This window comes from Micromys minutus (assembly GCF_963924665.1).
Source record: "Micromys minutus genome assembly, chromosome: 11".
In the NCBI taxonomy this organism is placed as follows: domain Eukaryota; kingdom Metazoa; phylum Chordata; class Mammalia; order Rodentia; family Muridae; genus Micromys; species Micromys minutus.
Genome location: NC_137980.1, coordinates 49,463,544 through 49,487,964, shown reverse-complemented (window position 1 = coordinate 49,487,964; position 24,421 = coordinate 49,463,544). Strand labels below are relative to the sequence as shown.

General features: G+C 45.2%; 1 protein-coding gene across 2 annotated transcripts in view; it reads left to right on the top strand.

The window, feature by feature from the left end:
• Positions 1-24,112, top strand: part of RPRD1B (regulation of nuclear pre-mRNA domain containing 1B) — a 41,620-nt gene extending 17,508 nt beyond the window's left edge. The window contains exons 4-7 of one of the 2 annotated variants that reach the window (XM_080925246.1): positions 182-291; positions 1,915-2,041; positions 5,581-5,756; positions 21,934-24,112. In XM_080925246.1, coding sequence (XP_080781372.1) covers positions 182-291; positions 1,915-2,041; positions 5,581-5,756; positions 21,934-22,083 — 563 coding nt within the window. In that variant the 3' untranslated portion in view covers positions 22,084-24,112. Of the gene's footprint in view, positions 1-178; positions 292-1,914; positions 2,042-5,580; positions 5,757-21,933 lie in introns of both variants that reach the window. The other variant, XM_080925245.1, reaches the window with a different exon arrangement.
• The last annotated feature ends 309 nt before the right edge of the window (positions 24,113-24,421 follow it).

Below are 24,421 nucleotides of genomic sequence, written 5' to 3'. Positions count from 1 at the left end.
GTAACATGAGGAGGAACCATACCAATTTAAAATAACTGGCAAGAAAGTTAACATGAAGCCATTTCTGAAAATGAACAACTCCTTCTCCCCCAATTTTTGCCTGTGGTCATTGTACAGAGCACTGGATGCTTATGTAGGTAAGACATGCAGCTTACGCTTGTCCCTTTATGTTCCCTAGCAGCAGAAGAGAAGAAGTCTCTAAAACGAACTTTTCAGCAGATACAAGAGGAGGAAGATGATGACTACCCTGGAAGCTACTCTCCCCAAGATCCTTCCGCAGGCCCCCTCTTGGTATGTGACCCTGGGCACAAAGTGAATAGGTGACCTTTCACTGATGATCATGGCCACAAGGTGGTGCTGTTACCAGTAGTGTGGCTTGTTAAGGGGCAGCAGCCCAGACATCTGGCTTTACCCTGCCATCTACACCTTGACTTTACAAGGGGTTTATGTTTTATAAAATGTTTGGACTTAGTTTTGTCCAGATTAAAAAATACTCTAAAAGTCGATTTATAGGACATAATAAAAATGTTCTGAGGTACTTTGCTGTGCCTGTTGCTAATAGTACTCTTGTTTATAAGCAAATAACTTATTATCTAAGGACAGTCTTGTAAGCTTACTGACCCTGTTACAGGAGTTAGTCTTTAAGGGTACATTCACTTCATACAGTCCCGCATGAGACAAGCTGGATTTGGTTCATCTGTTTATTGTCAAAGAAAAAGAGCCATGAAACAAACAGATTAAGTGGCATTTAAGCAACTTGCCCAGTGTCTTAATTTGAATTAAGATGTCATAGCTCAGAGTCATTGTCCTTTTCTGGCTTGTTTTATTTTTAATGATTTGAGCTAGAGTCTCACTGTGTTATGCCATCTGGCTTTAAACTTGAGATCTTCCTGCAATGGCCAGATCACACCTGTTCTACTAGTACTAGGGAGTCTGAGGCTGGAGGAGTATGAGTTCCAAGATCAGCCTGACTATGTTGTGAGACCTGCTGCCTCAGCTCCCCATTGCTGGGATGGTGGGTATACCGTCACACTGGGCTGAGACTTCCTTGTGTTAATCTGAACTGTGTTCTGTGTGCTCGTGCATGGTCAGGACATAGGATAGATAAGTAGCTCACATGAGTGCGTGTGCACATGTGCGCCGTGAAGTTGAAGCGGTGGATTTGACAGGATTAAATAATAGCAGTGTCAGGTCAGATTTTTTCACCCATCAGCATCCTGTGCTTTCTCGTGGTTTGGAGAAAATTCCTTTGATAGACAGAGAATATGCTTTTCTTGTTTTTAACTCTTAATGAGTTAATTTATTTGACACTTTAATATTGGCAGAGATTTTTTACATTGTAAAAGAAACTCTAGATTCAATCAACCAACACACAGCATCTGTTTAGCATCTGGCATTTATGCTTTTTCAATACTATAGACTAGTGCTTCATTTGAAATTAAGCAGCATGAACTAGAATCCATGTTTTTTTAAAGATTTATTTATTTTATGTGAGTACACTGTCACTGTCTTCAGACACATCCGAAGAGGCATCAGATCTCATTACAGATGGTTGTGAATCACCTTGTGGTTGTTGGGATTTGAACCTCTGGAAGAGCAGTCAGTACTCTTAACCACTGAGCCATCTCTCCAGACCTAGAATCCATATTAATTTGCCAAAAATATGCTCTTTAATTTTTTAACAGAATTCTGTAGAAGTTTATTTATATGTTTGAGGACTAAAATAAATTTTATGTCATTTAGAATCCATATAATTTCCATCCACAAAGTACTGGAACTAAGAACAGTTGTTTGTGTGACTTTTGGTTTGTTTTTAATGCTAAAAATGATGATTTTTGTCATTTGCCTCTGGCTGTATTTCTTTGACCCCTTTATGTTTTAATGAATAATATTATTTGTCTTTGCCTTTTATAGACTGAGGAGTTAATCAAAGCTTTGCAGGATCTGGAAAATGCAGCATCGGGGGATGCTACTGTTCGACAGAAGATTGCTTCCCTGCCCCAGGAAGTGCAAGATGTGTCGCTGCTGGAGAAAATTACAGGTGAGAAGGTGGCTCAGGTGAAAGACAGGGAGAAGGAGCTATCTGGAGTCACACCTGTGTCTGTAGGTAGACTTTCTAAACAGAACGATCTTGTAGGGGCTGGGCAGGTAGCTCCACTCCACACACCTACACTGGGCAGCTAACAATACCTTTAACACAGCTCCTTTGGCCTCCATGGACACTCACAAACATGCAGCATACTGATATATACTCGTACATACAAATCAAAAGAATACAAATATATCTTGAGGCCGGAGAGATGGCTACATGGCTGAGGACTCTTACTGCTCTTTCATAGGACCTGGGTGTGGTTCCCAGCACCTACATGGTGGCTCCACCACGTCTAACCTTAGTTCCAGGGGGTTTCATGCCGTCTTCTGACCTCTTTCAGCACCAGACACTGCTTCTGCATTTGGACTGTTTCTTTTGTAGTGCCTAACCCCCTTTGTTATCGAAATGATATAAATGATATTTTTCCTACAATATTCTGATCACAGTTTCCCCTCCCTCTCCAAGAGCATTCCCAACTCTCCACCGATCAACTTCATACTTTCTTTCTCTATTTTGAAAGCAAACAGGTAAATAAAAGAACAAACCAGAATTTAAACAAAAAACAAAACAGACTGAACAATGGTGGCATGTGCCTTTAATCCCAGAATTTGGGGGGCAGAGGCAGGCAGAGCTTTGTAGCTGACCTTTGCTAGATATTTCATGGGTTCTTTTTCCTACCCTTTATCCCCACCCCCATTTCAACTGTAACTGGATAGAAGAGGAAGGATAAAGGGGGAGAGATTTCTGGTTCTAATTTCTTTCTTCTTGTTTCTTCTTTGAGTATGACTGCTACCAAACTGCAACTAACCCCCCTGAAAACCACCCACCCCACCTTTCAGAGCTCTAGCATTTATATACCCTCTGAAAAGTTCCCAGAATTCCAAACGTCACACACTCATAGACAGTCTATGCAGCCGGCAAATGCGTGCCTCAGCTAGAGCACAGACAAATCACAGTCAGCTGCTGCAAATTGGCCCTGGAGCCCCACAGCTGAGAGTAAATAAAAACATATCTGTTTTGTTTTTAACAAAACCAAAATTTCAGAATTTTCACTATAGAGCTCTGAGGTCAAGGCCGAACTGGTTTACTGAGCTTATTCCAGGACAGCCAAGGCCACATAAAGAAACCCTGTTTCAAAAAACTAAAATAATAGTAATAGTAATGATAATAATAGGTTAAAAACAAAAATGGGGGGGCATAAGAAACACACGCACATGTACACACACACACACACACACACACAATCTAGAAAATCAGAAGCCATAAAAGTTACCCAAACAAAGCATTTCAAGACAGAGCATCTCATAAAGTACCATTAAGTATGTTTCGTGTTAGCTGTCTACTGCTGGGCTTGGGGCCTGCCCTTAAATGTGCTTTTGTTTGTATGTCCAGTGGGATTCTGTTGGAGAAACTACTTTTTTCTTAGTTTTGACACTTGGAGGTAGTTAGGCATCGGGGCTCTTGTCTACTTTCTCTCTGGCACTGGGACCCCATCTGGCATGGACCTGTGAGGGTCTAGTTTATGCTGTTAGTCTCTGAGTTCATTTGTGCGTTGGTCCTGCTGTGTTTAGAAGACACTATTTCATTGGTGTCCTCCAGCCCCACTTGCTCCCTGGGCCCTGAGGGAAGGGATTAGATGAAGAGATCCCATTTAGACCTGGGTATTCCAAAGTCTCTCACTCTCAGCACATTGTCCAGTTGTGGGTCTGTGTAAGTTCTACAGGAGGAAGTTTCGTTGATGGTGGCTGAGCAAGACTGTGATCTCATTTCCAGTGTGGCTTTGTGTGGTACTTGAGCACTGAGAGAGCTGTTTCTGGGTTGCAGTTATTTGTAGAAATGATCCGGTTTCCTAATCAAGTTCTCGAGGGTGAGAATTGACTTTTTAAGAAATCTTAGCTCTTAAAAGTTGGTGTTTCTTGGCATTTTTTTTTTTTTTTTTTTTTTTTGGCACAGGTATTCTAGCATCTTAATTCCTGTTAGAAAGAGATGAGCAGTCAAGGACTGGCCAAGCTGAAAGCAGCCACATTCAGGCTCATTCGCAGGCAGCACTGCCAGGCTGGAGCACACCGTGGTCCCCGGCCCTCTGGCACAATCCCTTGTCCCACCTTGTCTTGCTCATTCCCTTCCAAGTGTGTGTTGTTCTCTAACCCTGGTGCCAAAGCGTGGTCTTTGGCACAGGTCCCAGCTGGGGAGCCCTCGGCAGCTCTTTTCCTGGGGATCATAGAAGCAAGAAAGGACCAGGTGGCTGTTCTATGCTAGAAATGCCTAAATTCCTCTACCTTGAAAAATGCTGAGGGCTCTCAGATTGTGTCACTGAATTGTCTGTAACTGCTGGCGACTCTGGTGCCCTTTGTTTCAAAGCATCAACCTGCTATTTTCACCCAAAAGACCTTTATATTTTATTTATTTTTAATATTTATGTGTATGTATGTACCTGCATGGATTTATTTGTACCACATACATGTATGAAGGTGTCGAGATTGCATTAGACCCTCTAGATTGTGAGCTACCTGATGTGGGTGCTGGGAACTGAACCCTTGTTTTCTACAACAGCAAGAAGTGCTCTTACCCTCTAAGCATCTCTTCAGCTCCCAAAAGACCTTTTAAAGCAAGATGCATGTGTTTAAACTTTGGCCAAGCCACACAGTTGCCACAGGTCTTAAGGATCTATGTTCTTCTTTGTCTTTATGCGCTACACCAGCCTTTGTCTACCACTTCTTTCCAAGGAGATACTTTCTTACACCTCAGGGTTTGTTCTTTTTTTTCTCCACAATGCATAGGTGACCAACCATTATTTGGACATGAAATCAGTTTGGTCTGTGATGACCAACACTTTGAAAATACAACATATAGTAAGAAAAGGATATTTTTTTCTCCTTTCCTTCTCTATGGGTTTTGCTATGTAAACCATGCTGACTGGAATTGGTGGCAGTCCTCCAGTGAGTGTGTGCTGCCATACCTGAAAGGCCCTGCTTTTTTCAAGGGGTGGTAGGGACGAAAAACTTGTTCCCAGGTACTAGGCTGTCTTTCTCTGGCTAACAGAGTTCTGCAGATCAGCTTCTGAGACCACATTCTTAAGTTCCCACAAAACTTGTGTTTTCTCTCAGTCTCTGTACACCTAAGATATGAGTGCTTGCTCTGTTTCTTCAGACAGTAGAGAAAGTGTTCTTAATGTAGTAATATGAGCAAACATCCTTCATCTCCTCAGAAGCCAGAGAAATCATCTATCTGCTGCTCTTATTTGGAGAGCTTTTGCTGGAAGCTCTTCAGCCTGCTGGCTTCCCCGCCCCATCCAGGTACCCCCCCCCCCCCCCCCCCGAAAATTCAGCTTCTTGACAGGGTTGGTGCCTTTGGATTCTTGGCCAGCCACCATTGTTGGTTCCCAGGTTCTGGTTTGTTCTTGGACTCTGAACCTTCTGTCAGAAATGTCTGCTATCCTACCTATGTGATTTGTATGTTGTCTCTTTTCTGTTCTTATTTGTACTCAGACAAAGAGGCAGCTGAACGTCTTTCAAAAACAGTAGACGAGGCATGTCTGTTACTAGCGGAATATAACGGGCGCCTGGCAGCGGAACTGGAAGACCGGCGCCAGCTGGCTCGGATGCTGGTGGAGTACACCCAGAACCAGAAAGAGGTTTTGTCAGAAAAAGAGAAAAAGCTAGAAGTGAGTACATTGCAGGGCAGATCCTACTGCCTGGACCCCCCCTTTCCTACATCCCTTGTTATTCCTGAGTCAGCCTTTTTATCTTCTGAAAACCAATGAGATGGCAGCGTTTATCCAGTGACCATAATTACCCGAGCCTCTTTAGAAGTCCATGTCATGTTTTTATATGTCCAGGGAAGGAAAACATTGTGAAAACAGGGGCCTCTTAGTCTTTGCATTTAGGATCTTAAAATTACTTCAGTGTAGCGTTACCGTTAAGAAATTATAAATTGAGGTACATAGGGTTAGCAGAACCAAAGGATACTTAATTGGTTGTATTTGGGAATCTGAGATGTTTTGAAGTTTATTTCTGGCATATATACAAGCGAAGGCCTGTAGGTAACCTGCCTGCAAGCCCTTCCTGTACATAGTTTAAAAGTTTAGTCTTGCTACACTTTAGCCTGACTCAAATGGTAGGCAGGAACCCATTTTTCCTGAGTTGAGACCATGTTTCTCAGTGTCTCCAGCAAGAGGGGTTTCAAGTTGTCCCCTCACTGTCTGACTTCTTAATTCAACCTAGCTCCTTGCTCCCAGGGAGCCAAGCCAGCAGTGTAGCTGTCTGGGGTTTTCTGTTTCACTTGTTAAACTGTATGTCCTATCTTCTTAGTTTCTTCTCCCGGTTTAAAAGATGCATGGAAAAGAGTAGGAAGGGAGGAGTGGGGCTGTGCTGGAGAATGTCATAATGACTACAGGAAACACCTCAAAGAGCCCTCTCATAGACAAGGACTGGAAGACTGCCCTTCTTTCAGCAGGGACTGTTGTGTGGCATGGAGGGAGAGGATACTGAGTTAGCTCCAGGGATGTGCATTCACCATTCTGCGGTCAGCTGACTAGAGAGACGGTGCCTTATTCTTCCCTACAATGATTATAGGAGTTGTAATGGCTAGAGGTGCGGGAGACTTCAAATGCCTGGGCAGCTCAAGTGTGGCAGATAGGAGACAGCTGAACAGTAGTGTGGCTTTCATGTAGATTCAGCACTGAGCACAAGTCCTAAAAGGAACTTCATCAGCAGGAGCAGACGGCCATTTATCTGCAGCGCTCAGCTTTCACTGAGGAAGCATTTTCACTGTACCCTGGGACTAATAAGGGATTGTAATTAATGATTCTGGTTGTAAGTCATCATGCCATCTGTTGAACTGCCCCTTGGCGACACATTAAGGGCTTTCTCTGATCTGTCAGACATTGATTATCATGAGCAGCTGTTCTTGGGTAGAACATGGCAAGCCACCATAGAGGACAGTCTTTGAGAAGGAGACTTGCAGAGCCAGTTAACTCTGTTCTGTCTCTTCCTCATTTATAATTCGCTATCTGTTGGATGGGGGTGGGGCGGGGCTTCTACAGAATAGGTAGCTTACTGGGTACCCCCAAGAAGTTATGAGGTACAGAAGATCAGAGGTCAGTCATTCTGTAGCTTTGGCAGCCCCGTTGTTGCTAGGTTACCGAATGGCATGACAGTGGAACCCAGCACCTGAGGATGGAGGAGGGAGATCCTGGCTCTGAAAGGCAGAGTTCAAGGTTTCTGTCCCAATCCATATAGACCAGCTGGCTGGGCTGATCATTCGCTGGGAAAATCAGATGTGGTTTGCTTCGATTTTCAAAGTAAATGACTAGATAAAATATAAAAGGCTGAGGGATGGCCTGAGCTCTTTATCTGTGCAGACATGAACAGTCTGCTCTTCCGAATGTATGATTTCCTCTCATCCTTACAGTAGGCAGATCTTCTTCCATTTCATCCTGATGGTGGTAATAACACCCAGTTTGTGTGAAGACTCAGTGCTGCGTATCCCTCCACATTCCTTCCATAACACAGTCAGTCCTTAACACTGCCAAATCAGAAGGCCAGTTCAGTCTGTCTGCAAATCTTTCCTTGCCTTCAGAGTGCAAATGCCACAGGTGGTAGACTACTGGGCTTAGTGCTCTTCTCTGGGAGTCTCTCTCCACGTTTCTAATTAGCTAGCAATCAAGTTTTTCTGTATTTTATTCTTTTATCTTTGTATTTTCCTTCAGACAGCAAGCATCTCTCTCTTTCATTGAGAACTTTATGTTGGGTTTCTGGTGGCTTCTGAACCTTGAGGGAGGCGCTAAATGAGAATCTAGAGGTGAGGAGACCCATTCTTGCTCACAGAAGGAAATTATACATTCTGTGTCAACTGCATACATGAACATGAAACCAGACAGTCAACAATCCTGATTGTGGTTTAAGATAAGCCCTGCTGAGAGTAAAGCCTTTTTGTAAAAGGAACTGGCAAGGGGGCAGCCAGAGGCCTTGTGAAGAGACTTAGGCACTGGAGACCCTGTGGGGCCGGGGTCTTGTCTTCAGGGAATAACCAGTTCACCTGTCATGTGTGGACACATGCACAGAGATGGGTGTGATGCGCTGCCCATCTGGAGGTGCTGCTCAGGAGCAAGGCTTTCCCTGAAGAACAGAAGCCTGCTTCCTTTCCTCCATGACTTGCCCTCCAGAGAGAGAACTGCAGCAAGCAAGGACTTAATGGAGAGTGTGGGAAGGCTTGGAGAAAGGAGACTCTTACAGCTCACCATGTTTACATTGAAACAGACCAAGAAAAATATATTAATAACATTAATTTGACCATATGTTTATTAATGATGCATGCATAGTGTCAAATGCCCAAGTTCTTGCTGAACACCAAATGCCTACAGCCAGCCTCTTGCTGTCTGTTGGGCGCTACGCTCTTTGACTGTGATCATGGCTCTGGGGACATATTTGTTCCTAGGAAATGCTTGCTCTTGACTCAGACTCCTTAGGGGAGGCCACCTTTTCCTATAAAGAGCTGTTTCTAGGTCCAGTGGCTGGAGAGATCTAATATCTGGTTGCAGAGAAGGTATTAGTAAAGGCGATTGTGGCAGAAAATCATACAGTTTCTCCTTTTTGCACCCTTTTTCCTTTAAGTAGGATTAGGATTCATTTAGCAATAATGCCTTTTTTAAACCATTTTTATGCTTCTGTGTGTCATGGTTGGCACTGTTGTACCACTCTTCCCCTAACTACAAGCAAGGTCAAAGGGAAAGCTGATGAAAATCTATAATGCTTTGTGTTGTAGTCAGAGAAATCTAGAAATGGAAAAGAAAACTGGAAGGGACCAGTGTTACTAACAGCTCATAGGTCAGGCTACAGTGTGAGGCCTAAGGCAGGGTGGACTGAAAAGGGTAAAAGTCAAAGATGCCAGAACAGCTTTCAGACATCACTGTCAGAACAAGGGGTCTTTGTTCTTGCTGACAAAGGTGACTCTTAGGCCAAGCAGGTGCTTAAAGCTCTCAAGTCAAAGTCTGAGCAAGTTCAGCAGAGTTCCTGTCCTGTCGTTGTGGATGATATGTGTATGTTTCTTCATCAGAGCTAGGATGGGGTTAGGGGAAGGGGGAGAGAAGCTGCCTGGACAAGCTTTAAAGTAAAACAAAGGCCAGGCGCCTGCAGTCTCACCTCCCAGAACAGCAGCTTGTGCATTAGATCCTGGTGTGTCCACGTCTAGACTGGAAGGGGCTGTCTATGGCACACAAACACTGCCGTGCACGATAGAGCTCTAACTGAATTCCTAGCTACAGATTTGTTTGTAGGTTGAGTGAAATTACATAACATAAAGTTAACTATTTGAAAGAGCACACATTTCAGTGACATGCAGGACTTGTAGTACAGAGCAGCGCTCCTCTGCAAAGGCTCAAACATTTCATCACTGCAGAGGGAAACCCCATCCTGGGAACCACCAATATGCTTTCTGTCAGGATAGTGCTTCTGGAGATTTTACATACTGTGTCTCTTCTTTTAATTGGGTAATAATTTGAGGTTTATCCACAAAATTCCATGTGCCAATACTTTGTTCCTGCTGAGGATAAATGTTAATGCAAATATTGATAATTATTGCAATTGCAATAGCTAATATCTATTATATGGATCTGCCACAATTTGTTCATTATTATTGAATGGCATTTGAATTATATCTACTTTTTGGTTACTGTGAATAATAAATAATGCTGCTGTAGATAGTCACGAACAAGTTTTGTAGGCATGCTTTCATTTCTCTTGGGTGTGTGTTATACTAGGGTTGAGGTTGCTAGATCTAATGTTGATTCTGTATTTCATCTTTTGGCACCCACATCCCAAACTATTGCCCACGATGGCTGCCTCATTTCCTGCTGCCCCCGCCAATGTGCAGGCCTCGGTTCTTCACATTGCTGCCAATATGGACTACTTATGGGACGGCGAACTGGTGCCTGTGGTGATCAGTGGTTCAGTTTCTCAGAACAGCAGCAGTGATGAGCATGGTTCCAGTTCCAGGACCTTGGCTGTCCTTGTTGGAAGCAAGTCTGTTCAAGTCCCTTCGTACGCTTTCAAATTGCATTGTTTGCAGTTTGACTCTATGTGTCCTTTATGTATTTGGATAGTTTTGTTCTTACCAGACAAAATTTGCATACCTTTTCTCCTACTGTGAAAGTTATTTTTATTTTAATGAATTCCAATTTTTCCTGTTGATCTTATTTGGGTGTTGCATCTGAGAAACCGTTGGCCAGTTCTAAGACATGAAGATTTCTCTGTGCTTTTTAGGAGTTTTAGTGTATGAACGCTTACATTTAAGTTGTCATCAGTTCTGAGTTAGTTTTGCATATGGTGTGAGGAAGAGGATGGGCTCCTGTTGAGTGAAGCCATTGTTTGCCCAGCAGGATTTGTTGAAGTGACTTTTTTCCTCCAACTGAATGTGTGACACCCTGACACCTTGTCAAAGATTAATTGTCATGGATGTGCATTCTCAGGTGGGGCCTCACTTTAGTGTTCCTCTCTATAGGACGTTGGAAAGTGAGAAGCACATGTCTTCAGCCTGTTCCCCCCCCCCCCCGTGTTGTTTTGTATAAGAGCCCTTAAAATTCCATATAAATTTAAGAATTTTCCATCACATTTTCAATTTCTGCAAAAAAAAAAAAAAAGGCCATTTGAATTTTACTTGGAGTTCCATTTAATCCTTATGGTGGTGGGATCTTGTTTCTTAGTCCGTGAATAAGAGCTAGATGGCCTTACACTAAGCCTCTTATAATCTCTGCAGCAAATTTTAATAAACATAGCAGAGCATCACTCACTGGTGTGTTTGGCATTGTAAAAGTCCTGTCTAGGCACCATAAGTCTCCTTGGCCACAGATTGAGACAAATGTCACTTTTTGGTTTCCAGTGGTGCTCATCTCTAGAAGGCATGCGCATGTACCCTCTGCAAAGTTACCAGAGTGCCCACGTTACAAAGCAGAGTGCACAGATGCCTGGATACCCATGTCACAGAATTATTGAGCTAAAGGAATTTTAGAGGTCGTGTGGTTTGATTTTGAATTGATGAAGGAGCTCAGACTCAGGAGGAAGCTAGCCACAGGACAGGACTAGAATACAGGACACACATCTGGTAACTTTCCATTCAGGTTTGTAAGGTTTTCTTATTGAAACTTCATTCCACAGACCAGCAGGAAGACATGAGTAGCCAGAGTCCAGTCATTTAGACAGTTCCCAAAGCATCTTGTGGAACAGTGATATCTTATGCAGGCAGGTGGCAGTGACTGCAGCAGGCATTCCAGAGTGCCCTGTGAGTGAGTCTGCTCTGCTCCTTGCTGCCCCCTGTTGGCCTATGTGCATGCTCTGGTGGCAAGGGAGAAATGACTTGAACTTGGGCTGTTGCTGGTTCTCTGCTCTCGGCACCTCTTCCTGGCCTGCAATGAATTCGTAAGAATTTGACTTCAGACAACACAGCTGGGAGGGCAGAATGGTGTGGAATCCAGCATTGCCGTGTGACTCTTTGCATTTCTGTGCATTGCAGGTTTTAACAACTCGAGAAATTCTTTGGCTCCAGTTAGGGGATTTCTCAACCACACTGATGGTCTGTTGGTTTTGGCAGCATCTCTTCTTCAGGGTGCAGATGCTGAGAAATGGTTGTTTCAACAATGGGACAAACAGTAGATGGAGGTAGAGAGTTCCTTTGTCCGCTTTGGAATACATTCTTCCTCTTTCCCACGTGATCAAAACCAGTGTCTTATATCACTGTCCCTTACAGTAAATGCAGGCAGTCATAAAAGAATTAGTCTTGTCTTTTATAAAAGAATTAATCTCTAGGTTTTTATAAGGAGCTCAAGGTCATGATGTTAATGCAGAGTCTCCTGACTTTAGTGAAGATGACAAGACCTTCACATGGAGCTTGTCAGGATAGTCAAGTGGCCCAAGATAAACATGAGCTGGCCCCGCATATCTGCTCTTGCGTGCACAGCTCTGACCTCACTAGGCCAGCGTTATCAGCTCTAAGGGCAGTGAAAACAGTTACCGAAGCAAGCGATTTTGCTCACTCCTGCCAGGTGGATCCTTTCCATAGCAGGCCATGACTTGTTCCCTGCCTTGTCATCCGTGCTTTGTGTGGGAACCCTCCCCCAACCCCAGCCCCTTTCATATTTTCCTCCAATCTGTGAGGACTCCTGTTGAGTTGGTATTTGAGATTCCATGAGTGGCATGGGACTGGACATTGGGCTGTTGGAATCCTCTTGATCCTTTCTCTTGGCTGACTCTAATAGTTGAGCCAGATTTACATCCAGAGCAACTGCCTAGCAGCATGGTGTGTGTGTGTGTGTGTGTGTGTGTGTGTGAGAGAGAGAGAGAGAGAGAGAGAGAGAGAGAGAGAGAGAGAGAGAGAGAGAGAGAGAGAGAGAGCAAGTACATGTGGTGCCCAGGTCAGGACCTCACTCATGCTTGGCAAGTGTTGGTGTTCTTGAACCCCCTCTGAGAAGCCCTCTGAAGACAGCCCTCCAGAGACTCTGCCAGAGTAGGTGGCACAGGCGGTGTGCTTAGGTTGCAAACAGCTCTACGTCTGAGCCCCCAATTCTTGCCTGCTATTTAGCCATTCTTACTCTTCGAATATTCTGTTCTTTCTTTTTTTTTCCTCTTTATAAAAGTAATAAACCAGAGGAAACCCAGATAATATATGTAAGGAAAAAATCATAATCTCATTAGTTTATAGCCTACAACAAATTGGTTTTAATTTTGGTCTGTTTCTTTCTGTTAAATTTAAAATGGAAAGCCAAGCCTGGTGCAACAGGCCTTCAATTCCTACAGTGAGAAGGTTGAGGCAAGAGGATTGTAAGTTGTAGGCAGAGCAGGTTTCTCCCCACAAAGAGAATTTAGTGAAAGAAGGGGTAATGTGTAGAGCTCTTTAATCTTGGGTTTGTTTATTTGTTTACTTTGCATAATGACTTTCCTTGCTAAGAGAAGCTGTGAGCAGTTTGGGTTCCTCTGGTCCCTTGTGAGCTTTTTCTCTGCATTCTGCCTCCATTTTATCCTGTACCTCCTCTGCTCACTCTGGGGGTTTGCATGGTTTTTCTGTGGGTTTCTAGAGCTGTTGCTGTGTCTTTCCGCATATGGAAGCCTGTTTGTTTGAGGGTCTTATCCACTCTGCACGCCTGTCTTAGGAGCTGTCTTCTCTTTTGAAACTTACAGATGTAGCCCTCACCCCCAAGCTAAGGAGACTGTAGACAATGAAGAGTTAATTAGGCAGTGGGCTGGCTTCTGGTTTTTAAGTGATCCTGCTTGCATTAGTGGCAGCTGTGGGAAATGGCAGATACTAGAACACCAACTTGAGTGAGCATAATTTTAAGATCAGGGTTCGGATGACAGACATTTGACCTGTGGTGGCTAACTGCCCCGGGCGTGCTATTTTAATCTGTATGAATGCCCTCCTGGTAAGCCGGGCCTCTACTATCACTTCAAACTGGTGCTTTGGGGAAGGGGAAATTGCAGGATGGTTATTTGCTTTGTAGTCTAGAAGTTACATCTCTGTTTCTTTCTGAAATGCCAGGTGTACACAGCTGTAATCCCTGAATCCAGAAGGCTGAGGCAGGAGCATTGTGATATGAGCTCAAGGCCAGCCTTAAGCCTTAAGATAAGACATCTTAAAAAAAAAAGTAAGGAGTGGGACAGATGGCTCAGTGGTCACAAGTGTGTGCACTGCTTTTGCAGAGGACCCCGGTTCAGTTCCTGGCATCCATTGTGCTCTAGCTCCAGCAGACACGCAGCCTGGCTTCCCAGGGATACCTGCACTTCTGAGCCCCACCACATACATCATCTAAAAATAATGACATTGTTAGATTAAATAAAGCCGGCCTGTAACTCCTGCTCTAGGGGATCTGACCCCCACTTCTGGCTTCCTTGGGCAACTACACTCATGCCACCCAGACACACATTTTAAAACTAAATGCAATAGTTCAACGAAGGCAGGCTTAAAACAAGGTGAGAACTAGTCTTTTTGAATAGGACAACTTCCTGGTTACTACAAGGAGTAAAATGAGACTTAACATGGCTCCGTGTACCATCAGGTACTAGCAGGTCATTGTGGCTCTACCCACCTCCTTTTTTATTCAGTTGATGTTCTGGGTCTTTTATCTTGAAGTATTATTTGGAGAAACATGTGGTTACGTCTCTTTTTAAATTTAGCATACACAGTAACTTTGTAAATTTCAACACAGCAGAATTGCCCAGCAGGGAAGGTCCTGTGACCAGCATAGTGGCCGTGAGTGGGTCCAGTCCTCCGTGCCGTCTCTGGTTGCTTGGTTCACGGTGCCTGCTTCTAATGGCATAGCCTGGCTGGGAGCTGTTTCCATAGAGTTGGACGTGCCCCGCTGTGATGCCTTGGTGGGATCTGCACGGCTCCTCCTGACCTTCCAGGATTTTACTAGTGTGGCCACTGTAGCCTTTTAGCTTTGATGGGATTGTCTTTGTTGTTAAAATTTGTTTATTTTTAGTGTGTGTGTGTGTGTGTGCGCGTGCGCGCGCGCGTGTGTTTATGTGCATTATGCATATGCAGGAGTCCTTAGAAGCCAAATAGAGGCATCAGATCTTCAGAGCTGGAGTTCTAGGTGGTTGTGAGCCACCTGATGTAGGTGCTGGGGACCAAACCCATGTTCTGGAAAAGCAGCAATTCCTCTCCACAGCTGAGCTGCTTTTTTCAGTTATTTGATTTTGTCATTTGTAAATTAACAGTTTTAGTTCTAGGGTAGTTGTCAGTCTGTCTCATGACTCCACACTCTGACCCTCTCTGTAGCATTTATACTGTGTTGCCACAGCCTTCTAGTTTCTCTGTTGACCCGTGATGGTTTGTATATGCTTGGCCCAGGGAGTGGCACTATTAGGAGCTGTGGCCTTGTTGGAGTAGGTGTGTCACTGTTGGCAACCCACATTCTAGCTGCCTTCAGAACAAGATGTAGAACTCTCTGCTTCTCCTACAACATGTCTGTCTGGATGCTGCCATGATGATAATGGACTGAACCTCTGACCCTGTGAGCCAGCGCCAATTAAATGATGTCCTTATAAGAGTTGCCTTGGTCATGGTGTCTGTTCACAGCAATAAAACCCTAAGACACCTCCCAACCCTGCTCAGTGTCTCTGCTCTTCTTGAATCTTGCCTTTGCCCAACAATCCACTTTCCACACAGCAACCCTCTTGTGTTTCCACATACAGCACTGAGCTTACCGTTACCCTGCCTGAATATTTAAGTGACTTCTCATTGCCCCTAAAATAGTCCAAATCCCTCTTTCTCACACCTCCATCATCATCACCCAGAGCTTGCCTCTTCCCCATGGCTTGCCTCCCCCACATCCCCACCAGCCTGTGCTCTGATACTTGCCCTTGTTGGCTTCTTCTCTCTGCCTCTCCTTTAGTTTTCACCATTTCTCCTCAGTTGTCAGCTCCTGCTCATCATCTGTCTGTACCCCGGCCTCACCCTGTGAAACCAAGTACCCTCCCTGCTCATGTTGCCTCAGCCTCCACGTTACCCTTCAGAGCGCTGCATCTCTTGTGGATCCTAGTTATTCCTGCCTGTGTCTAATGCTGTCTGCACCAACACATACCACTGGCCTAGGGAGGCACAGTTAGGAGGTATGGCCTCATTAGAGGAAGTGTGTCGCTGTAGGGTGGGCTTTAACACCATCATCCTAGCTGCCTGAAAACAGTCCTGGCTTCCTTTGGATGAAGATGTGGATCTCTCAGCTCCTCCTGCACCATGCCTGCCTGGATGCTGCCATGCTCCTGCCTTGATGATAATGGACTGAACCTCTGAACCTGTGAGCCAGCCCCATTTAAATGTTGTCCTTATAAGACTCGCCTTGGTCATGGTGTGTGTTCACAGCACTAAAACCCTAACTAAGACACCTCTAATTCTGCATTCAGGGCTGGTCAGAACCTGACGGGTTTCAGAGCATGGTTAAGAGTCTTCTCTTTAGCAGGGACTTCTTCCAGTCTGAGGCTGCTCCCGTGTGGTCTGCACTCACCCTGTAGACCAGTTCTTCCTCTGCAAGCCCGTAGATGAATGGTCAGGAGTGTGGTGCCACTTAGTTGAAAATTTCTGGTTTTGTTTTTGTTTTCTCTCTAGTTATGAGGTGGGTGTTTAGAGGACAAAGGCCTCTGGTCAGGGGCCTGTCATACACTCAAGGCAGTGTCTGAGATTTGCTTCCCTTTAAGGACAGTCGAATAGTTATGAGAAGAGAATTTTGTATTTCATTAATACTTTTTCTTCAAATCTACATGTCTCTTAACATCTAAAGCAGAAAGATGAAATACTGCTAATAACGTGGTGTTCTTTTTCCTCAGATCTGTTGATTGACACCAATTCTGTCCAAGTCACTTGGTCACCCACAGTACAGCATGGCTCCCTTCCTGTTACAGGCCAGCCTGGGCTGTAAAAAAAAAACCTGGCTTAAAAAGAAATTAGTATGTCAATTTTCCTGGTAGTCTATGTTGTGAGGGGTCCTATTGCACAAATACCCAGGAGTCTTTCCAGTGCATTTTATAGATTTCTATTAAATTGTTGATGTGGGGTTTGTTTGCTTGCTTTTTCCTTTGCTTTTATCTCTGATGGACTGGAGGTTAACTGTGTGACCTTGAACATGACACTGTGTTTCCAGCTCTTTTCTTCTTTATTTTTGAAGCAAGGTTTTTCTAAGTTAACCACCCAGGCTGGCCTTGAATTCCCTCTGCAGTTGAGGCTAGCCCTTGTAATTCAAACTTGCCTTGGACTTAGGTTCCTGTTGTTTCAGTCTCCCAAGTAGCTAGGATTATAGAACTGCCACCAACAAGCGTGACTTCAAATTATGTCTTTTTTTTTTTTCACCACACTAAAATTATCAGAAATTTCCTCATCTTAAAAGTAATTTTGTTTTTATCATTTACAGTGTTCTCAGTGTATATATGGATAGTAACTTCGTATTCTTGCCTTGTTTGTGAAAATTCCTATTAGATTTGTTTGGGATTTTTTTAAATTATTTTTTATGGGTATGCATGTTTTGTCTCCATATATATCTGTGCGTCATGTTCATGCCTGGTGCCCACAGTAGCCGAGAGTGTGCCAGATTCTCTGGAAATGGAGTTAGTTAGTTGTGAGCCAGTATGTTGGTGCTAGGAATTTAATAGGAATTTAACACAGATCCTTTGTGAGAGCAGCAGTACTCTTAGCCTCCAAGCCAGCTCTCCAGCCCCAAGACTGGGGTTTTGTCGTGGCAAAAAAAACACTTGGGGTCCCCAGAGAAGAAAGAAGCACCCAGAAAAATTTTGTGTATGCCCCAATGTTTAAGAAGCCCACTGTCATGTGATGGATGGATGAAGTCTGGTGCACGAATGGGTGTTCAGAGGACATTCCTGTGCTCCTTTGCCATTGGTCCTTTTGGAAGGTTCTGTGTGCATGCTTGTCAGTGGCTTTAGTGATGAAGCTGACCAGTCCTCACACTTGAGGGATGTAGCCACAGTTTTTTCTTTTCCTTGTATCTTCCCCAGCATCTGATTCAGCAGCTCCAGCCCTGCTCTGATACCCAGAATGTATCGTTTTGAAATGTGGTAGCTGCCCTGAAGCTGGCAGGGAGAGAGGGACAGGTTAGTGATGATTTTTGTTCTACCTGAATCGGTGACAGACTTTAAAGCAGCATTCTTATGTCCAGTATGAAGATAGAAGTGTTGTTCTTTCAGATGGATGGTTGAACAGATGTGCTTACTGAGGTTCTGATTGTAAGAGCAGGTCCTGTGAGCCTGGAGGATAAACCTGGAGGCATGAAAGGGCTTCGGCTAAACTACATCTAAGTAAAAGTTTACTTCCATTTTTCTTTTTCCACTTCCTGGTGCTGAGGCCTTGTGCATGCTAGGTAAGTGCCCTACTACAGAGGCACAAAACCCAGCTTCTCCGTGTTATAAAGTAGCTCCTGGAGTTACGTTCTTCAGTGTGGTGCCACCATTATTTAAAGCAAGGCCCTTCATGAACTGCATTGCACATGATGGTCCTTCATGATTCTCACCTAAAAGGACTCTGTCTCATAGCTCAGCAGAATGTGGTAAAGGAGACAGCTCTGGTGTCCATAGCTGCCTCTCGGCATCCAGGCCACCCCAGTGTTGGTGCTTCTGTAAATACGCTAGCTAGGGAGAGAATGGGTTTGAGAATGCTTGTGTTCAGGTCAGCATTTCTTACATGAGTTGCTAGAGGAAGCACAATTTTGTTTGTCTGGAAAGTGAAATTCCTATAGAAAGGTCACTGTACTGTCAGCCCCTGTCCTTTTTAACCTTTATCCCAGAGCTCATCCACAGCATGTCAGGTCTGGCTCACTGCCCTGGCCATAAAAGGCAAAGAATGTGGAAGGCCCTGCTCCCTCAGCGCTTTGTCCCACGTGCCGTGGTACCTGAGTTCACAGTGTTCGCCAGCGCTGTTAGTGCACTTTCTCCTGTAGTTTGTGGCTGTGAGGCAAGACTCTGAAGCTTTGCCAAGAGCATAAATCCTAGACATTATCTCAGAACACACCTTCAGCCATCTACATTTGAAACATTACTTGGCAGCCAGAGACTCTAGAAGCTCATCACCACCCCCTCCCCATCTTGACTCTGGTGGTGGTAGAAGGTCAGATGTGACTTGACCTGTTTCAGGTTTCTCCACTGTTCCATGGGCAGCCAGGGGTGAAGTAAGCCCAGGTAGGAGGAGGGTGGGCTGTTGGGTTTGTCGTGGCTTCTCAGGGAAGGCACCAGTGAAGAAAGAGCAACAAAGGCCCTGTGTTGTGATTGCCAGAGCGCTGCCAGCAAAGCACTGTGGCGGCAGCATGGGGGTCCGTGGTGTGACTCCTGATCTCTTAACTGCATGGAGCAAACAGGGAGGCGTGAGTAGTAGACTCCATGCTTGAATCAGGATCACACACAAGCATAGGAGATTCTAAACAGATGAACTGTGGATTCTGTCCTTGCCCTGTGTAAGTGGCTTTGGGTGTGTTAAAGAAACAGGAAAGCTGCAGCCTTTGGGAATCAGAATGCTCCCCCTGGTCTCTTCCTGGGAAACTGGTCTGGATGATGATGCCTTAGTCACTGTTCCATCACTGTGAAGAGATGCCATGACCAAGTAACGTTTAATAGAGAAAGCATTTAACTGGGGATGGCCTACAGTTTCAGAGGCTCAGCCCATTGTCAGGGCAGGGAACACGGCAGCAGCACACATGACGTGAGAGCAGTAGCTAAGAGCTATATCCTAACTCTTCTGTGGTGGTGCCACTCTCCAGTGACCTGGGATTCAGATGTATGAGCCTGAGAGGGCCGTTTTTATTCACATCACCACAGGTAGCATTGTGGAAGGGGCAGGAGTTGCAAAGTGCACTGTTCTCTAAAGGAGCCTTCCAACAACAGCTTAAGGACCACACACCGCCAAGAGGAAAGGCATGAGAGTCTGATTTTCATGAGCTCATATTGTCCTGCTTAAAACCAGAAAACTGGGAAGTTCCCTGGGGGCTAGAGTGGGGAGTACACTTCCCTACCTTGGGGAGTGTCAAAACAGGAAGAATCCAACCTGTGAGCTGAAGTTACACTCAGGGCAGTTTCTTTGTCTTATTCTTGAATGTTTTGTTAGACCGTGACAGCAGTTACAGTTGATTTTCATTTGGAAAGCCTGACTTCAACAAGGGAAGAGATGGAGTGTGCTCAGTGACAACAGAGGGACCTATTTCCATCTGTCACTGAGCTGGGTCATTCAGTTGCCTTTTGGGGCAGTCTTGACTTGCATTTAGAATCTTGAAAGCCATGTCTGCTTGCCCTGTTGATTATTTAAACCTCTTGGACTGCCAGGCTTTCATTTGCTCAGCTTTTGAGACAGGAACTCTCTGTGTAGCCCAGGTTGTACTTGAATTTGTGATCTTCCTGCTTCAGCCCTCCCAGTGCTATGATTAGCTATCATTACATCTGGAAAGAGACAGTTGGCCTGATGCTTTAGACGAGAGTCACTACAGAATCCAGGCCTAAATGTGGCTTCTACTGCAGGAATGAAAGTGTTGCCTAAGATCCAAGTTGGAGGAAGATTCTATACCTGTTTTTGTTCTCTGTGTTGTTGATTTATTCTGCCACTGTGCTGGGCACTGTGTGGGGTGTGGCGGATATGGAGTGAAGCAGGTGTGTCCAGAACTTCCTGGTTTGAAGGAGTTATTAATTTCTCATTAATAATTTCCCATACATCCTCAAGCTTGTCTCTTTGTGTGCAAAGTATTTAGCATTGGAAAACCAGAACTTACTGCTGGGTGTGGTGGTGCACACCTTTCATTCCAGTACTTTGGAGGCAGAGGCAGGTGGATCTCTGTGAGTTCTAGGACAGCCAGGGTTACAAAGTGAGATTCTATCTCAGATCTCCCTAGTTTCCCAGAAGAACTGAAAATTAAAGAAAGGTCTTCATGCCAGGTGGTGGTGGTGGCAATCGACTTTAATGTCAGCACTCAGGAGACAGGCTGGCAGACCTCAGCCTGATTTGCAGAGTTCCATAGCAGACAGGAAAAATGTCTAGAACCAAGAAGGGAGGGAGGGAGGAGGATGGATAGATGGATGAATGGATGGATGGGTTGGTCATTCGGTCAGTCAGTCGTCATGGTAAAGCCTGTTTCTATACTTCAGGAAGGGAAGGAGAAAATGTGTCTCAAATAGGATGGAAGAGGCAGAAACATTGCTAACCCTGGCCTGAGTCTTTCCGGAGTTTTGGGTGCATTCCTGTAAGAAAGTCTACGCAGCATGGGTTCAGCCTTGGCAACTTCCTTATCTTTACAAAATGCCTTGTGGGGGGAAAATAAGCCTCTAAGCCTCAGACCTCACATAGCCCAGTGTTTTCTCATACAGATTTATTAGAAGTGTTTGTGAGCTAAGGACAGAAAAACCCTCCCCGTTTCTGTAATTAGGAGTTATAAACTAGAGGAATATAGAAGTCTGATGTGACTGAGGTTAACATAGAGCAGCTACTGGGATCTCCAGTCAACCCGCAATGGAGGCAGTAGAGCACTGGTGTGAGTGGACGCCTGCTCTTTGGGCACTGAGTGGATTTTCCCAGGCAGGTGGAACTCAGCCTTTGCTAGGACCCAGAGAAGCAAGAGACCTTCCAGTGCTTTGGGCTCTGTCATGTGGTGATAATGGGGCACACTGTGCCTTCTCAGTGGAGAGGATTCAGGGAAAGCAGACTCTAGGTTAGGCTGGCAGCATTCCTAGAGAAATGATCACCGAGACTCGGGTTCCTACAGACCCAGGTGGTGTAAGGCAACAGGTGGTATTTTGAGGGCATGGTGTGAGGGATTGATCTGGGCGGTCTGTAAGCTTCCAACACAAAAGTGAATACAGTAATAAAAATAATACCTTTAATACAGCTTCTCATGTGTGGTGACCCCAACCATAAAATTATTTTTGTTGCTACTTTTATAACTGTAATTTTATACTGTTAGGAATTATAATGTAAATAGTTTTAGAGATAGAGGTTTGCCTAGGGGGGTGGCAATCCACAGGTTGAAAACTGTTGATCTAGATGAAGTTCTCAATCTCAGCAGCAACAAGCATCTATTTATTTATTTAATACAACTGTTGAGGGCCAGCTAAAGGCATACAACAAACCTGTCACTACTTTTACTTCCCAGCTTCCTGTGCTGGGCTGTGTGTCCTCTCGCAGGCTCTCCGCATTAGAGCAGACTGATTGTTTCTTTGACCAAGCTGGACCTTTGGGTGCTTGGTGCTGCAGTGTGCTGCAGGTCCTGAGTTCTGTCAGTCTGCTTGGGGAATTCAGAACAAGTTGTTGGGCCAGGGTGGTTGGCATGGGGCAGCCTAGCAGTGTAACCCAGGTCTCTCCTTCCTTTGTCTTTCTAGGAGTATAAGCAGAAGCTCGCTCGAGTAACCCAGGTCCGCAAGGAACTCAAGTCCCACATTCAGAGCTTGCCAGACCTCTCGCTGCTGCCTAATGTCACAGGGGGCCTGGCACCTCTGCCCTCTGCTGGTGACCTCTTTTCAACTGACTAAGACAGGTATCATGCCCTGGGTTCCCACGTGTGCCAGAGAAAAGAAGAAGCAAGTCACTGTTGGAGATAGTCCCCTGGCCCCAGCTCCATCTCTTCAGCCAGCATCTGCCTCAGTATGAAGCGGGGAACTCTGACTTCTCACTCTCCTCCGGCTCCCTCCTGAGCACGGTTCAGAACCGTGCGGATGGACTCGTTTTGATTCGTACTTGCGGAGAATACAGACTCTCCCTCCCACTCCTGTTCTCTTGCCACCGCTGCTTCTCCATTCTTAGCTCTCCTACACTCAGAAGCCATGAAATCATGTGTCCTGCTGGAAGCTTGTGGGAGAAGCTTGCCTCAGTGACAGCACATGTCGTGGAAGTCTGAGCTGGCCTTGACCAGGTTCAGAACAGGTTCCCAGTGAGGAAGGAGGCTGCAGGGATTGGCTTTCCTGGCCACCATCTGCTCACAGCTTTGCCACAAAGAGTTTGCCAAATGCCAACATTTCCCGACTAAACACTCGCTCTATTAGAGAAGTGCCATGGTCAGGTGTTTGCTTTGTGAGCATCCTAGAGAGCCCAACAATAAGATTTGAAGCTGATCTCAGACACAGTTATATCGCAGGTACAGAGTAGCAAGGGTCACAGGTCACTTGCCTGGCTTCTCACCCCAGTCTTTTCTGCTACACTTCTCAAGGGGCCCCTGTTTCAGAGCGCCTTCCTAAAGCAGGACCCTCTGCCCCCTGGTGCTGGGGAGGGGGCTGTTGGGATAGCACACCTCAGGCTGACGCGTGCTCCACAGCTGGAGTCTGGGCTCTTAGGACAGTTGCTCTCTCCCTTCCATTGGGGACTGGAGTATACAGTAATGCCACCATGTCCCCACATATCCCCAGCATGGTGGCTAAACTCAAACATCTCTACAGATAGGACCCTGAGCGCGCTAGGCATCATGGCACTCTGCATCCACGCTCCCATGCAGAGAGGAGTATTCATACAAAGAACTCACCTCCAACAGGGAGAGAAGGGGGGTTTAATTCCATTATCATGCCAGCTGACATTATGAATGAATGATGTAGTTGAGATTTTTACGTCTAGTAAGATTGGGCCTGGACCTGGAAATGATTGTAATCTGGCAGGCTTATCGTTGACATTGGAAAGGGCAGAAGCCGTTTTGTCCTACTGGTGTAATAAGGAACCGATGTAAGAAGGAATTCAGTGAAGGGACCTTGAGAAGCTTCATTACTTTGAGTTGTTTTCAGGGTCACCAAAAAAAGCACACATGGTTTTTACACGTTAAAGCAAACCTATGAGTCACTATGAACAGGCTTTGGTCAGTTCCACTATGTCCAGCCTGGTCCTTGGGGAAGCTATTATTCACATCGAAGCAGGCTGCTGTTTGCTTGTTCACTCTGCACAGCGCTGACACACACACAGTGTCACTTCACTGTCACAAGTACACACCATTCTCAACACCTCCCCCAGCCACCACTTCCCCACGAACACGGTGGAGTCAGTTCAGTGCTGCGTTTTACTCTTTGGAGTCTGACCAGCAATCAGTGCGTAATTCCCATAGCAGGATCAAGGGGAGAACCAGTAGTGATTATGTAAATGGATGTGTCCGCCTCTTACACCAGTTGCTGGTAGACTTCCTTACCAGTAAGGAAGTTTCATTCTAATGAAATGCTTCAGTTTTTAATCTCCCTTCCCACCCCACCACCCCTCCCGTCTCCCAACTGTGTGCTTACTTCCCTTGTTTAACTTAAGTGAAACTTTTGTCCCTGAGAGTTGATCTGGCGGGTGGGGTGGGTGACTTTTGGTTTTGTGTTTCTTTAGAGCATCCATGGGCCTCAAGGATCTTTCCTTTAGGGTCATATTCCTCAGAAAGTCTTCAGTCTTTCATTGTTTTTGTTTTGTTTTTCTTAAAGGATATTTTTAAAGCTTAAATTTGTATATTAATTTAGGACTTATTTAGAAGTATAGGCTGTCATTGGTGGCAGCAGTGTATTCTGGATGTCTCATAGATATATATTTTTGAATAAAGATGGTGTTGTTGAACAACATTATGTGATGTTTCTTCTCCCTGCCTGTCAGTGATTAGTGATCAGCAGTGGAGTGCGCTGTGCACAGAATCTTCCCCTTCAGGCTGGGAGTGATATGAACACGGAAGGCAGCAGGATGAACGGACGCTCCAAGTCTTTCGTGGAGCCTGATTGGCCAGTTACAGTCCACACTGTGGCAGAGAGGGCCAACTGGGTTTCACCCTTGGCTTGGGAGGCCTTGGGTTGCAGTGTTTTCTGTCAGACCACCAGGCTTCGTGGGAATCGTTTGACTTGCAGTATGGTGAAGCTACTCTTGGAAAAA